Source organism: Spodoptera frugiperda, chromosome 10 (genome assembly GCF_023101765.2).
Source record: "Spodoptera frugiperda isolate SF20-4 chromosome 10, AGI-APGP_CSIRO_Sfru_2.0, whole genome shotgun sequence".
NCBI classification, from domain to species: domain Eukaryota; kingdom Metazoa; phylum Arthropoda; class Insecta; order Lepidoptera; family Noctuidae; genus Spodoptera; species Spodoptera frugiperda.
This window is the reverse complement of record NC_064221.1, coordinates 4313127-4329793: the sequence shown is the minus strand read 5'-3', so window position 1 is coordinate 4329793 and position 16667 is coordinate 4313127. Positions and strand designations below refer to the sequence as shown.

Below are 16667 nucleotides of genomic sequence, written 5' to 3'. Positions count from 1 at the left end.
GATTTTATAATAATTGCCAATCTGTAAAATGTTTTATTGCGTAATTTTTTAGAAAAATGGAAAGGTAAAGAGTTTTAAACCAAATCTAGTTGTAAATTTAAGCAGATATAAATGACTTATCAATAGTTTGTTACTATCATGTACGCTTTATGAGCCAAAGTAAAAAAATGAATGGATTTAAAACAAAAAAATATACGAAAAAGTCTAAAATCACCGGTGTATTAACCGCCATCAAAATGCTCATATTAAGGCGTGACATATACCATTCGAAAGAGAAAAATCAGGCGATTCCAACGGTATATATAACTCATTTTCGACCAAAGTGGCGCTTAATACATTTTGCCTTTCCAGCGTCGATATAGTTTATTTATACTATCCTATCTCATATCCTTAGTATACTGCAGCCTAAATATAAAACTTTAAACACAATAAAAACAAAATAAAGTCAATCAAGTGACGGATAACCAAAATGATTATAAAAAATAACCAAAAAATCTAAGTAAAGACTAAAAAAACAATGAACGGTGACGTACTACCGGAGTCCCCGCGGTCTCCCCAACCGGCGCTATGGGAGCGGCTGGGCTGCGCACGCGGCGTCTGCGCGCGGCTGTGCAGGCGACGCGGACGCAGAGTTGCGCCTACACATAACGGAAATAATGGTAACAGGTAAGATTCATATTTTTATTATAACTATAGTGACACATGTATATTGAACTAGCTATTTCCGCGCGATTTCACCCGCTCTGCTCGGCTCCTACCTATTGATCATAGCGTGATGTTTTACAGCCTATAGCCTTCCTCGATAAATGCACTATCCAATACAAAAAGAATTATTCAATTCGGACCAGTAGTTCCGAAGATTAGCGCGTTCAAACAAACAATCAAACAAACAAACTCTTCAGCTTTATAATATTAATATTAAGTATAGATTAGCTAAAAAATCACGGTTTCGTCACGTATGGACGTATGGAGAAAAGCTCTACTAGTTTTGACGTGGTGTAGCTGAGATCTAGACTACTACTAGAGTAGATAGACTGCGCGACGTCCCGCGTCTGCGCACGCTGCTCAAGATAAAGAGTCCCCCTGTGACTCGAAACTAGTAGAACTTTTCTCCTCTAATTTACGTGAGTAAACCATGACTGTTTCTGCTAGCGGCTTCGCCCCCTTATTTTTTGTGGGGGGAAAATCGTCCAAATGACTTCTTCCGCCTTGAGCGAGACGAGAGGGAGTACCAGACTCGTACTGACGAAAAACCACCCCGTTCCTACTACTACCCTTCGAGCCGGAGCCCCAGTTAACCCGCTAGGTAGACCGCAGCTCTGGATCAGGCATTAGCCATACAGGGCCCCAACTTAGGTACCTACCTATACCAATTAAATTAAATACCTATATACAACTAATGTTATAAATGATTTCATACAATAAATACCTACGCCACTCATACATTATTTATTTCGTTACTTTTTCCCTATTCAGTAATTCAAATAATTATTTACAGTCAAACTGAAACACAAACAAATTTCAAATCAGTGAAAAATGACATACATTAATTTTATTCAACAAGTCTTGTCAATCTTGCTGTACAAAAATGTACCTTAATACAACGTGTTTGTGCTTGTTTTACATAAGTTACCAAGGTTCGTCAGTCTTGATATAGCAAATTGGGCCTTAACACATCGTAAAAACGACTCTTTTTTACATGAAACGTACAATTTGTAAGTATTCGAAATTCGAACAATTTAAGTCAACAATTTTGATAAAAAAATATTTCCATTGCTATAAAATTCTCGTTACCTATTTTTTGTTTATAGATTACGTGCTAAGCAATTTTGAATTTTAAATTACATAGATATAAGAATCACATTAGTAAAACTTGGTATTCAAAGAATAATACTCCTATAAACATTAGTCTTATGTTACATGCAATAGAATTGAAAATTGATTGATGTAAACTGATTGCAGTACCCACAAAATAAAATTCGAAAAAAGAATTTAATGTACACACGCATTATTTGATATAAATAATTGGCATTCACCCCGGGTTTGCTTGCATTAGTAATGTATTTATTGGTACTATTAATAAGGAAATAATAATAACTAATAGGAGATAGAGCATTAGTTATTATAAGTATTAAATAAAGAAGGGGATTTTTCAAAAAACATATTTTTTTATTACTTCCTTGTACGTTGCGAGGTCGTTAGTAGTGCGACTGCTGAGCAAAGAGATCGATTTTGTCGGGCCAGGTTCTTTCGGTTTCTTCAAAATGTGAGGGGGTAAAGCCATCCAATGATTTCTCCCGCCTTGGGTGAGGCGAGTGGGAATGTCAGATCCTTACTGACTAAAAACCACTCCGTTCCTACTCCTGCTTTAAGCCGGACCTCCGGTTATCTTTTACGTTGTCCGCAGCTTCGGATCGGGCATCAGTCCTACTGGGCCCCAGCTGTGGTGGTAAGTAGCAAGAAGTAGCTGGGAGTCTGGAGATGTGCCTGAGATATAAAAAACAGACTCAAACCTGCTACACGGGACTCATCTACAATAAAATGTAAAGCTGAAGAGTTTGTTTGTTTGAACGCGTTAATCTCCGGAACTACTCTCAAAGTACCTCTCAAAATAACTGGTTTTTTTTCGGTTTTTCGAAAATTTCTCAGTAGTAGTACGGAACCTGGAATTGTGCCCAGTATATGGCAATAGGCTCACCCCCTATTACATGGGACTTATAACACAAATGGTGAACAGTGGGAGTACATTGTACAGTGGCATTACGTGCCGTAATGTGCACCTCTGCCTACTCCTTCGGTGATAAAAGGCGTGATGTTGATGTAAACAGTTCCCAAAACTAGTAAACTCTATTTCACGTAAGAAAATGTCGTGACTGAGTTCCTTTAAATCCGGATATTACAGGCTTCGAGCCACACTTCGTACATAAGGTTCAAATTGCGTTGAACTTTTACATAATTGCTTCATGTTTCTGTGAAAAAACGCTAAAGTTCTTAGTAGAATTCGACTTTAATGGATGTGTGTCGTGGAAAAACTTTTGTCGGTATAAAGAAATGTGGAGTAACGGTCATTTGTGGCGTTAGGCAACTACGAGTATTGGAATTTACTTAATTTACCACTTGTCGCCTGTCATATTTATTATTAAAATACACAACATTTTAAGAGTCAAACAAACGGAATCCGAAAAACGAGTCTGTATCTAAAAACCCTCATCCACCATGTGCTCGAAACAAGTAATCTAAACTTCCGCATAATATATTTTGTATACATACCAAAGCCACATTTTTCACAATTTCCGCGGCAGTGATATCGTCAAATAAAATTGACATGACATGTATGAAATACATTATACGATAGGTGCAGTGGCTAGGCGATTGGTTGCTTAGCAACGTGTCGTGTGTTCGATTCAAACTACATGCATGCAAGTATGTATATTTGTGTGATCACACAAATAGTTTTACAAGATAGAAAACGATTATATTACAATTACAGTGTTATAAAAAAATAAAGTCTGTCTGTCTGTTACACTGAACCATTCTCTATTTTCTTTCCATATAATTTAGCTAACAGTAGGTACATAATATAATCCACAGTAGGGCTGACGCCCGACCTGGACCTGCAGACTACCTAGCGAATTTGCCGGGGCTCCGACTCAAAGAGCAGTAGTAGGAACAGGGGTACTAAAAACCTTTAGTCAGTAAAAGTCTGACACTACCTCTCACCACGCCCGAGGTAAAAGAAGACATTGTATGATTTTCCCCCATTAAAAAAGCAGTCCATATAATTATTATACACAATTATAACAATTGTAAGTCAATACTATAAACACACAAAATTACTTAAAAAAACGGCCTACATTCATATACTTTACTTCGCGTGTTACGAAGGTAAATTACACAACGTTTATTTCGTATCGTGACCAAATTTTTATAATAAGCACCGGCCATTACTACGTACTAAATGGTAACAGATCAAGCTATACAATACCAATATAAACTGACCTCTGAATGTGCGAACATATCACACAAAGCGAGGCCATGGTAAACTGGTCCTGTATAGCTTTAGATATGTGTGTGTAAAAACAAGGAAACTTTGACCAAAGAGCCTTGATACTTTATGAGTATTTTAAGAGCTTTTCTTAGTACGTCGTACTTATTTAATTAAAGGTTACATGAAAACATTTTCGCTAGTTAAGTTTTCAGTCCTACTTTAGAATTACTTAATCACTGCTTAGTATTACATCACACTAATATTATAAATAAATGTGACAGATTATTTGTTTTGCTGTCAATCACGACGAAACTACTATACGTATTTTGATGAAATCTGGTATACAGAGACGGTATGGGCTGACTTGGGTGATACTATACGATTTTTATCCCATAGGAACGTGTGTGAACCCGTTGGCAGAAGCAAGTGAAATAAGAAGGTTTTCAACGCAGCGTTTAGTGTAAATGCATTACCATATTTGCAATTTTCGCTAGTGCCCTTAAAGTATGTTGAAGCAAACCTAGCGATGTGCTACTACGTACTTATCAACTTAAAGTCTTTTAGTTGGAGCCCCAAAATCAGTAGACGGCCCGGAAGACCAAAAGAAACGAAATAATGTTGCTAAAAATGCCATAAACATAGCTTCTTTCTTTACATTTTAGAAATGTACAACTAAATAACTTGCAAAGCCAATATATTTTAATATTTTCCACTACAATACCTCAGTATTACACCAATGCAAGTCAAGTACACGCCATTAATTATTACACATTAATTAATATAATAACCTTTGCCGACACTTGTAATGAGTGCACGAAGTCGCGTGACACACCATAGCGTGATATTTCCAAACCACCCACAATATTTCATGGGGCACGCACCCCCAAATATGGGTTACTATTGTTTTTATGGGGACTTCCGACCAGCCTCGAGGCCAGGACACTTGTATAATATAGGTTATAATGTTTATAACCTTTAAAAGGTGACTGGAAATTTGTTTTGTCATAAACATGTTCTAATTTTGTGCCGAGAAGGGAATAATTAATGTAGGCCAGGGCCGTATTGCGAGTTTGTGGGGCCCTGACCTACGCTTTATTGGGGCCCTTAAACAGTTTACTAAGACTATAATAATATAATATCTTTGTACTAGATTGAAATGTATAAAATAGCTTATTGTGACTTCTAACTTGTTTCGTGGATGATCGTGAGAAAACTATTTAACATTTTCGATTTTATTAAAAGTGCAAACACAAGATTAATTACACACGTGCGTGCTTTCCACCATTACAAGCTAAACTAAATTGATAAACTTTACACTCACAACAATTATACCAATCAAACTAACATTACGTGAGAAATGTTGTCAATTTACTATACATTTAGTCATGTGGTAAAATACTAAACTTTTATAACAGAATTCAATAATAAGTTGTATTTTATAGTATTTAATGTTTTTTTGAGGGGGCGAAATCATCCAATGACTTCTCTCGCCTTGGGCGAGGCGAGAGGGAATATCAGACTCTTACTGACTAAAAACCACCCCGTTCCTACTCCTGCTTTTCAAGCGAATGCTTGCTTTTGAATGACTATTCATGATTCGGGGACATGCTGGATTTCAGTGTTCCGGTGTTTTCATGGTTGTATCTACTTTAGATCCTGGCTTACAGGAGTCGCAGCGGTTTTGGGAGGTTGTAGCGGGCTTGTCCCATTTCGCGAGCTATCGCGCTCGGGTCGCGGCATTTAAACTGAGTACTGGCCTTTTTGCACCATGACTTATGTTTATTGTTTTTTTTTATGTTTTTTTTTAATGGTGCAAATAAACTGCTTTTATTTCTTTCTGTTTCTTCTTTCCATAAAAAAGTCTGTAATACAGTTACATAATGTCCAATAAAGAAAAAAAATACTTAGTAACTACAACGATTGAATAAGTATATAGGAATAGAAGGTACATGGTTGTCATTAGTATGTCATAGTGAGTCCTCATCCATTATCAGTAATGGGCGACCTTCAATGTACGGTCAGAGCGTCAGGCCACAATATAATCGAAATATAATTCTATTGTCGATCACATTTATAGGCAGAATATTTCATAAAGCGGTGCGTGTTCCATAGTGACGTTTGTAAATGTCACTGCACGCACACACACGCACGTTTGAGTTATTGAATATTAATTGGTGATTGGCTGCAATGATTATGAAGTGACGTCATGTGTTTGGGGATGAGTTTTTAAAGTAGGTACGTTAGTAAGAAACGATCGAGTATGCATCTTTTACAAAGCTCGCAATGTATCTGTAACTCCTTTAGCCTTGGTGTTATATGAAGTATGTATTTTTTTATCAAATCACAACCAGAAAGAAGGTTCACATACCTACATGAATAGACGATATGAAATAGGTTTCTGCACCGAGGACAAAATATTACATAAAAATAAAATTTTACCTCTAAAAACCATTTTTTTAAATATGCTTTACATGCTAACCCTCCCAATTGTCCAGCGGGTGGTTTGTTTATTTTTAAAATACTAAGGGTGACTATTGTAGTTGTAGTAAAGCCTACCAGTGTTCACCGAACCGCCCTTTGACTAACAACTTCATAAATATGAACAAACCATACCAAAAGGAACGAAGGAAATCAAGCATCAATTTCGTTAATTTCAGAAGATTCCATTTTCTAGACAGGTAACAGAAAATATTGCTTAATATCATTTACGTATTGATTTTTTAAAAGATCGTACGCAACAGCAACAAGACATCAGAGTATTGCGGGTGTCCATGGGCGGCGCTGATCGCTTACCAACATTTTTTTAAATTTTATTTTATGGAACACGCCGTGGTGATCCGTCTGCTCGTTTACCTCCTATTCCATTAAAAAAAGAATTTTTATACCTATACGACCTCTTTTCTATGTCACCAGCCAGTATTTGATAATCGAACAATGAACTAATATTATATTTTATTCGGAAGAAAAAAAATGCTGCTAGTTTTAAAATTCGAACTAAAATAAATTGTTCTTTTTTTCTACTAATATTTGGGCGCGAATATGCATTGTAAAAATTATGTTTAACAAAAGAAATGTTATTCTTTTGTGTTGTGGGTTAAAAAATGGTGTCTATTCATATTATTAATGTAATAAGTGTTATGCTTCGCTGATTATATGTGAGTTATACACAAATTAGTATAATATTATGTTTCTAATTTCTTACGTATTGTGAAGTTTAGTGTAGGTAATACTATTGTCTTCCTAATAGTCTGACGTATTCATGAGAAAATTTTATTTATAAAGTGAAGTGAAAAAATTAAAGCGACCTTTGCTACGCCGCGCTACAAGGGGCTACGCTAGTAGCCATTTCGTAGCAATTCGTAACCACTCCGTAGCGAATAAAAACTGCTAACGACGGAGTTCACTTTTTCCATTCACTAATTTACGTTAATTTTCTTTTAGGCTTGCTTAACTAAGTAATCGTAAGTGTCTACATAATAAAGGTACTAGCACGTTTGGAATTGTGCCTGATTTGTAGCAAACAGCTCAACCTTATCTTAAATAACTCATAACATTCGGAGCTGCGGACTGCCTAGCGGGTAACCGGAGCTCCGGCTCGAAATGTAGGAGTAGGAACGGGTTGGTTTTTACTCAGTAAGAGTCTGACACTCCCTCTCGTCTCGCCTAAAGCTCTCCAAGCCATAGGATGATTTTCCCCTCTCAAAAATAGGAACTCATAAAATATTTATACAGAAACAAATGTTATGTAGGTATATATTTCCTCTCATTTTTCATTTTCCCTTTTCCAGAAGTCGTGAATCCCGCCGCCGTATCAACCACCCTCCCTCAGCGCTATACAGCGTGGTTGGCGAGAAGCTGCGCGTGGGCACGCCGCGAGCGATCCAATGCGCGCTCTTCTGTGGCGGGCCAAGATGTCGGTACGAGGTGCCGCAGCCCGGGACTGCTATACAAGGACTCTATTCTGATTGGTACGTATTTATTTGCTTTTTATAATAGCCTAAAGATAGTCCATTGTTTGTCAAGCAAAAAGGCTTATTATGATCTCTATATTTGCTAGGTGGGTTAAGCTAAGCTTGTGACAGTTCACTGTTGGGTTATAAGCCTCCTTAGGATGTCCCTGAGGTCGACGTCCAATCCAAGTCACTGTAATTTAAATATTATATGACTTTAGACCTTTTTTTTTTTCTGATAACAGATGAAACCTCGTCGATCATCTGGTAACACTTGTACGTCGACCTTACTCTATAAAGTAGGGTTTGTCATAATCTGTGGTAAGCAAGCGGAATGGAGATCGTAGTTTATCATAGGCTACAGTTAATGTGTAGTACAATAGTCAGCAGTTTTCTTAAGGAGTGAAAATCATCCAATGTCTTCTTCCGACTGGGAGTGTCAGATTCTTACTGACTAAAAACTACCCCGTTCCTACTTTTTTTTGTGAGCTCGGACCCGGTAACCCGCCATGCAGTCCGTTAGCTCTTAGGATGACACTAGCTGGAGGAGTTACAGTGATATATTCTACCTAGCTTTACCACAAATTCACTCCTTGGTATTTCAAACGTTTATAGTCTAACTACTCATAACGTTTTTGCTTTACGCATTAACATTATAGGACGCTTACTCACTACGTAGTAACACCTTGTAGATAACATCAGCCTTTAAAAAAAAGAAACTAAGAACTGCGGACACTTTCCCCTACCGTGAACATATTATATTAACCTAAATATACAACCTGCGTCGCTCATTTATTTAACACTGCGACGTCACACACTTAAACAGATACAAGCCTTATTTTTTTATTCGTAAGGAAGGTTTTTCTGTGACAGTGTTTTATGTACATAAGCTGTTATGTTAAAGCCAGTATTTACAATGACATTAGTTTTATTTGTAGGCTCACAGCATGAGTTATTATTAAACACTAAAGTTTTTTTCATTTTCTAAGTATAGCCCGTTGGTCTAACAGTTCTAGATCAAAATGTCTCAAGTACCTACGATTTACCAGTTTACATAATTTTACGCGATTTTTTTTATGGTGCATGCGATTTTTTTAAGGTAATTAGTCGGTATACGAGCAAATAGATCACCTAATGGTAAGAAATCGCCGCCGTCCTTGGACACTCGACACATTACAGACGTTACAAGTGCGTTACCTTAAAGACTTATTTATTGTAAGAAGGCGATTTTCCTTACTAAAACTTCCATGGTGCATGGTTACTATCAGCACCTTTACGAAGTACTTGGTTAGGAAGAGCTGCGGAGTCCCTACTGTGTCATCATCCTATCTATGGTTACTGGGTTGACGGCGAGAGCCGGCAGCCTCTTGGCAGGGTGATCGTGGTTACGTTGAGGCGGCCGTATTTGTATTGTAGGCGCATGCTGCTTTCATCACGATCTTCCGCCATCTCTCTCTGTTTGTGAACTGTCTGGCGCAGTCTAACTCAGGGTTTCCTATAACGGATTTCACTTGATCAGTCCAGTCAATAGAGTCCCTTATCTACTTCTAAAAGAAGCTACTATGACAAACTACTTTCTACTAGCAATTTTCAACTATATGTTGTCTGTCAGTCACTCAGTCCCCAGCCTGAATAGGTATATCGCTTGATTAATGTTGGCCCCTCAACAAATAAATCATATGCAATTACTTTACTTTAAATATTATGGTGAACACTTATCCTTGGCTTTTAAAAATAAAATAAAGAACACAATAAAATATGTCGGTCGCGTGACTTCCGTTTCCTGTGTGTTTTATGTTAATATTTGTAATAATTGCAGTCATACATAATACATTATGTACTTTTTACTCAACTTATTACTTTAAATTGGGTAGTTTTCTCAGTCAAAAATAAACTATTTCGACTTTTCAATACAATAAAATATTCGAAAATAAAATTTTCGAATGTTTCTAGCTAATTTTCTAAAAATACATAGTAGATATGCTGTTAATAGTCCATTAATTAAGGACGACTTCAGGCTTTAAAACATCATCATCAATGCTACGATCTATAGGAGCTGAGCAGAGCGAGTGAAACCATGCGAAAGTAGCTTTATTCATAAGCTTTTTTGTGCTAAAGTAAGAAACAATGAAATTCGTTTAACAAAGAATTGTACATGTCAGTCGTAGCCAATTTTCATTTATGTTTTATTACATAGGTCAACTAATCATATTTCACACGCTATATTTAATATATTTAAAATATATATTTATTTCATGAAATGTCTGAAGTGATTTCGTACATACCTGAAAAAATAGTACGGCTTAATGATTATTTAACTTCACGTCTAAATAAGTACAATATAAACGCAACCTTAGTACAACATTGAAGCTGCGGACTGCCTAGCGGGTTCTCGAAAAATAGGATTAGGAACAGGGTGGTTTTTAAGGGGTGGGGCCTTGCCCAAGGCGAAATCATTGGGTGATTGTCCTCCCATAATAAAACGAAAAGCCAGCACGACATTGAAAGCGTAAATTCACGTGCACCACACATAGTACTGCAGTCATAATCATATAATAAAAAATACATAATATATGACATTTTATAACCACAACAAAGACCTACCTAGTTATCTACCTACTAATGATATGCAAATAATCGCGTGAGATTTCTAAATTATTTCCCTTTTATTTTTCCAATGTCAAGAGTGCATTTGCGGTTGTAATAATAATGTGTGTTTTTGCAAACATTATGCATTATATCATTTCTATAGTTTGCCTAACCTACCCACCGAATCGACCACATTTAAACGATACTTACCTATACATATTTACATAACCACAAAATTCTGGAAAAATGTATTAGGTGTGGCAAAACTTTGTCACAGCAAAATAATATCCTGTATATACGAATACTATTATTATAGCCCCTATAGGCAGGTACTGAAACATAAAATGATTATTACTAGACGATGTTTTTTTTGTCTTTCTTATACGTCTATTCAATTTTAGCTATATTTTTGCCTTTTTTTTTGAGATATTTGGAAAATCATCGAATCTTTCGCCCTGGGCGAGGCGAGAGTGAGTGTCAGACTGTTACTGACTTAAACCACTCCATAACTACTCCTGATTTTTAAGTCGGAACCCCACTAACCACCTAGGCTGTCCGTAGCTCTAAATTAGGATATTTTTATGTTTAGGCTAAAGAAAGATGCAGGCTACTTCTTTCTTTAACTACGAAGAAGCCACGACCAATTTATTGTTTATTACTTCTCTCATCAACAGCCTATAAGTGACCACTGCTGACCAAAGCTCTTACTCGCATGGATAAGGTTTGTGCATTAATCACCACGCTTGCTGATTGTGGGTTAACATCTTTATTACTCGTACTCTCGTCTTTATTACTTAGCAGCTAGTTTCTGATAACAAAACGTGACTTCGAACACATGCGTGTATGTTTACATTACACAATTTACATAAAACTTTTTTTAATGGCCATCGAGTCTCCAATAAATATAAGTAACTTGTACCTCACATGAAGTCTGATGAATTTTCTCGATTTTTAGATTTCCTGCCAATTTCAATAACCGATCAAAATTTTGGAACGATCTTAATTTTTGACAAAAACTCTATTGAACTAATGCCAATAATCCATCTTAATCTTCATTTTTTATTTGAAAAATAAGTAGTTTTCAGTAGGTTTGATAAAATCGTTATCAACCTATAAAACTTTTTAATAGGGAGCCTTCCAATTTTCTTTCATTCTTCTTCATTTCATTCATATTTCTTAACATATCATAAAAACAATCATATTCAGTATAAAAAGTTATACATCCATTCGATTAGCTTATTAATATTGTACATGTTGAACAGCTTAATCAGTTATGTTACCTACTTTTTGTTTTATAATAAAGCCATTATAAAGCGCCTGTTGGAAGTTTAATAACACCTATTTGTAACAACTGCTATTGCTTTTAATTATGGAAAGGCGCCATAGCTAATGTGTGAAAGTACAGGGTTTAAGTAAACTTAAATAACCATGACATTTCGAAAATTTGGTAAAACTAAAGTGCTTTATTGAATTCAGTTAATTAACTATAAAGGATTTTTGTACGACAGACGTAGGTCTGGTTAGGTGTGAAAAAATTGACAGACAAGGCACAGTCCTGGAGTTGTGTACTGCCTAGCGGGTTTCCAGTGCTCCGGGTCGATAAAAAGGAATAGAAACATGATTTTTTTTTTTAAGAGTCCCACTCGCCTGGTCCAAGTTGATGTCATGGGATGATTTTCTCTATTAAAAAAGAACGCACAGAAGAGAAATTTCTTATCAATGAAACTTCGATGTATGACCTACTTTTTGGCTCTATACTAGATAATAGCCATTATAAAGCACGCTCGTGTGGAGAGTAGGAAAACACCTATTTGTAACAGACTTTCTTAAATTCTTTTAATTATGATAAAGGCGCCATATGCTAATGTCGTCACAGACTGTACAGGGTTGTAAGTAAACTTAACATAACCTATGACATTTACGACCAAAAGTCAATTGGTAAAACTAAAGTGCTATACACTAGGTCCAATTCCAAAACCATAAATATCTGAAAGCATTCTGAGTGAAAATCAAAAACTGTGTATGACAGACAAATTGACTAGTGCGTGACATTTGCGACTGCCTCAGCGACGACATTCCGGGGCTCCGGCTCAGAAAAGCCAGGAGTAGAAACCAGGGTGATTTTAAGTTAGTAAACAGTCTGACACTCTATCTCGCCTCAAACTCATTAGGTAAGAGAAACTGGATTTTTATGGTTTAATCCCATGAAAAAAAAACGCACTAGATAGACCAATACGTTTCTTTCGGTAAACAAGCGGAAACTTTGATTATGACATTCTTGGATCTATTCTAGAATACACTATAGGTACAGGTAGACGCTCGCGTGGAGAGTAGTGAAATACTGTGAGGACTCAGATTTTCTTAAATTCCTCTAGTTACGGTAAAGTAAGATATTTTAACTCACAGCCTAGCACAGTTTGAAATGCCAAATACTTATAAAGTTACGACCAAAAGCCAATTTTAAACTACATTCACTTTCAATTCCAAATCCATAAATATCTGAAAGCAATCTAAGGAACATCAATAACTGTGTCTGGCGGATAACTTGTCTAATGTGGTGACATGTTGCGACAGGGTCACCGACGACATTCTGGCGATGGCACGGCCCAGCACCGCCAACATCGCAGCCAGGAATATTATACAACAGTTTCACAGGTAAGCCCAAACTGTTAGGTAATAGTAAACTGGATTTTTATGGTTTAATCAGGTGAAGAAAGGCACTGCTAGGCCGATACGCTTAATTTTTTTTATGGTACATATATATGTCGGGGGAGGCTTTTGTTCAGCAATGGATGTCTCTCGGCTGATGATGATGATATGTCGGTAAACGAGCAGACGGATCACCACCAGGTATCGCCGCCGCCCATGGACACCCGAAACATCAAAGGCGTTACAAATGCGTTGCCGGCTTTTTGGGGGTTTAGGAATTAATAGGGGTTGTAGAGGAATCGACGATTGGAAAAGGGGATAACTGGTCCTCCGATTTACTACAAGACTGCTGACTGAGACTACTACAGATCAGTAGAAGTTTTCGGTTTCATAGAATAGAATATCATCATTTATTGGTATTTTGCGATAGTAAAGAATATATTTAGAGTTGTTTCAATATTTATACATATACCTGTTTCAGCTGGGGTATTCGCACAGTAATCAACCTGCAGACCCCAGGGGAGCACGCCAGCTGTGGACCCCCTCTTACAAAGTCCGGCTTTACTTACGACCCAACTATCTTCATGGCTAATGATAGTAAGTATTGATAAGTTTAATTACATCGGTATATTTGGTCAGCAATCTCCTGATGATAGTAATTGCCATCACTGGATCTACCTCGCCTGTCGGGTTTTTTTTATTGATTTATTTAATTTATAATAAAAGAAATACGTCATTTATTTAAAACAATTTCCCACAAAACCGGTTTAGCTGTTTGACGCGTTTGCGCAACACCCACAGTGTTGCGCCGCATTGTTATACAAAATTATTACTTACTACTTAACTATTTATTCTATTTTATTTTAAACAAGTATTTTTTTAACTTACTTTAAAAAATTCTTTTGTTACTTTTAAGTACGTAAGGTAAACGTTACTATCGCTGAAGTAATGATTGACTCTTGGAACATTAAAGGAGGATGTTAGAGTTTCTATGAAGTCTGGTCCCACTTCAAATAGCTTCGTGTGTTACATCATTTAATAGGTAACTTTGTGCTGAATAAAAGTTACTATGGCCACAGCTATGGCGCCAAGTTCTAAATCTAAGTCTATTCAAAGTTATTCTTCATTAAACATGGCAGTTTTGGTAGTTTTATCAGTAGCCAAGTAATGCTATTTTGCGTCATACTTAATTGCATTTGTGCTTTATACACGTAGGGTCGATTCTAGGAAACTTAGGAATCGAAAAGTACTTCAATAATTCTTATTACAAGTCGAATGACAATTTTATTATAAACAGCAAAAAACTCCAAGTGATAGCCGGGGTCAAGTAAAACATTTTTTTATAAGCCTTACTTTGTTACCTTACGACAAAAATTTCCTAGCATCCACACTACGTGTATAAAGCACAAATGTAACAATAACGTAATAATTGCATTACTTGGCTGGCAAAAGCAACTAATCATAATGACATATTTTTTCGGTTTTTCTTAGTCTTACTCTTGAATCCAATTCCGATCGATCGGAAAATTTTACAAAAGTACATATAACTTGGAAAACGTCACATTGGTACTTGCTGTTAGTAGGTTTCGCACCCTCATGTATGAGAAGCGATCGTCTTAAACCTCCGAGGGGGGAAAATCATCCAATGACTTCTCCCGCCTTGGGCGAGGCGTGAGTGAGTGTCACACTCTTACTGAATAAAAACCACCCCGTTCCTTCTCCTGCTTTGAGCCGGAGCCCCGGTAACCTTTTACGTTGTCCGCAGCTCGACTCTACTTACCCTACCTACTAAATTACACCTCGTTTCTGCGTATTTTCCAGTATACTACTATAACTTCGCGTGGCCAGATTACGCGGAGGCGAGCTTGAGCGGTCTACTGAATATGGCCAAAGTCCTCTCCTTCGCACTTCAGGAAGGCCGAGTGGCTATCCATTGTCACGCAGGTATTGTGATTATTATTCTATGTTTACTTTGTTTCTGTACTTGCAAGACTTAGCTTCTGATGATGATGATGATGATGGTGTGGAATGGATTATTAGTGAAAATCATACAAAAATCTATCTAGTATACACAGATATACGCAAAAGGCTCACAGAAAACTGTCGTGAAACAACGCTTGCGTTGTGTGAGGTTACCGGAGGCCCAATTACACCTGTTCCTAATCTTCCCAAATCCCCGATTCCCCAACAACCCTTAAATCCCCGATTCCCCAACAACCCTAAAATGCAGTGGTAACGCCTCTGGTGTGTCGGGTGTTCATGAGCGCCGGCTATAGCTTACAATTAGTTAAGACGTCTGCTCGTGTACTGACTTATACCTACCATAAAAAAAGAAAGGGGATTTCTACTTTGTTGGAACACTCCAACAAACTTTGCATCGCCCCAGTGTGATGTCTCTGGAAAAGTAAGCAATCAAGCAAGAAACCTCTCTGTTAATAAATTACTCTATTTGAAATAACGGTTTACTGATGTGAACTATATAAGAAAAACTGGACTAATTTCAAACCATAATGGGATTTTTATTCAATAGCGCGAACGCAGCGCGACAATCGTGACGCAACTGAATTTTATTACAATTTGACAATATTTACAGTCAATTTAGGATTGTATGCTTTATCTCTTTGACTGAATATTGGTGTTACATTGTTTTCATATAGGTAATTTAACCAAGAAACTAATAAAACCAAGAATTGTATTGTAAACCTAATTGTAAAAAAGAACCTAGCCTATGGAGTTTCTTGCTCGTTCTTCTCCAAACGAATCTACACTTTGGAACGAGCAAATAGCTTCACTAGACTGACTGACAGACAATATAATATTTGTGTATTTAAATATACCTGCTTTAACGTTCAAAAGTGTTTTCCTGGTCTAATTGAAATAAATATTTGATTTTGATAGTACAAATTAAAGAAACCTTGCTAGTTGATCAACAGCATTTTTTCTACTAAATACGTACCGCATTATGTAAATAACAAACCAAAAATCTACATTGAATGCAGTTTAATGAGCCAAGTAGGTATATTATAAATAAACGATTGAAGTTCATTAAACAAAATTATTTTATGTGCATGACTAAAGTCTCGTTTTAAAAATAGGGTTTTTTTAAACACTAGCGACTCGCCCTGGTTTTACACATCTATACATCTAGACTAATTAATATAATTAAAGTGTCTGTTTGTAATATTGAAATAACCGTTTTTTATACATACATATGACATACCTACATACGATACGTCATACACCAAAATAATGTTTTTTTAGACGTTTTTCTTTCTCTCTGTTTCTTTGTTCTGCCTCATCTCTGAAACGGCTGGACAGATTTTTAGGAAATGTTTATTGGCAAGTAGCTGATGGACAAAGGAATAACTTAGGCTACTTTTATTAGTCAAAAAGTAGGTAGCCCGTTTAGGTCTTTCACAGCTCCCTACTTTACCTTCATCTGCATATACACGCAAGTGTGCAAACAATAGGAATACCTCTAATCCTCTAAT

General features: G+C 36.6%; 1 protein-coding gene across 3 annotated transcripts in view; it reads left to right on the top strand.

The window, feature by feature from the left end:
- Positions 1–473: 473 nt before the first annotated feature.
- LOC118277290 (protein tyrosine phosphatase domain-containing protein 1) overlaps positions 474–16667 on the top strand; it is a 49472-nt gene continuing 33278 nt past the window's right edge. The window contains exons 1-5 of one of the 3 annotated variants that reach the window (XM_035596013.2): positions 474–666; positions 7777–7956; positions 13102–13182; positions 13658–13773; positions 14998–15120. In XM_035596013.2, the coding sequence (XP_035451906.2) occupies positions 518–666; positions 7777–7956; positions 13102–13182; positions 13658–13773; positions 14998–15120 (649 nt within the window). In that variant the 5' untranslated portion in view covers positions 474–517. Of the gene's footprint in view, positions 667–6559; positions 6667–7021; positions 7144–7776; positions 7957–13101; positions 13183–13657; positions 13774–14997; positions 15121–16667 lie in introns of those variants that run through there. The other 2 variants (XM_050696329.1, XM_050696330.1) reach the window with 2 other exon arrangements.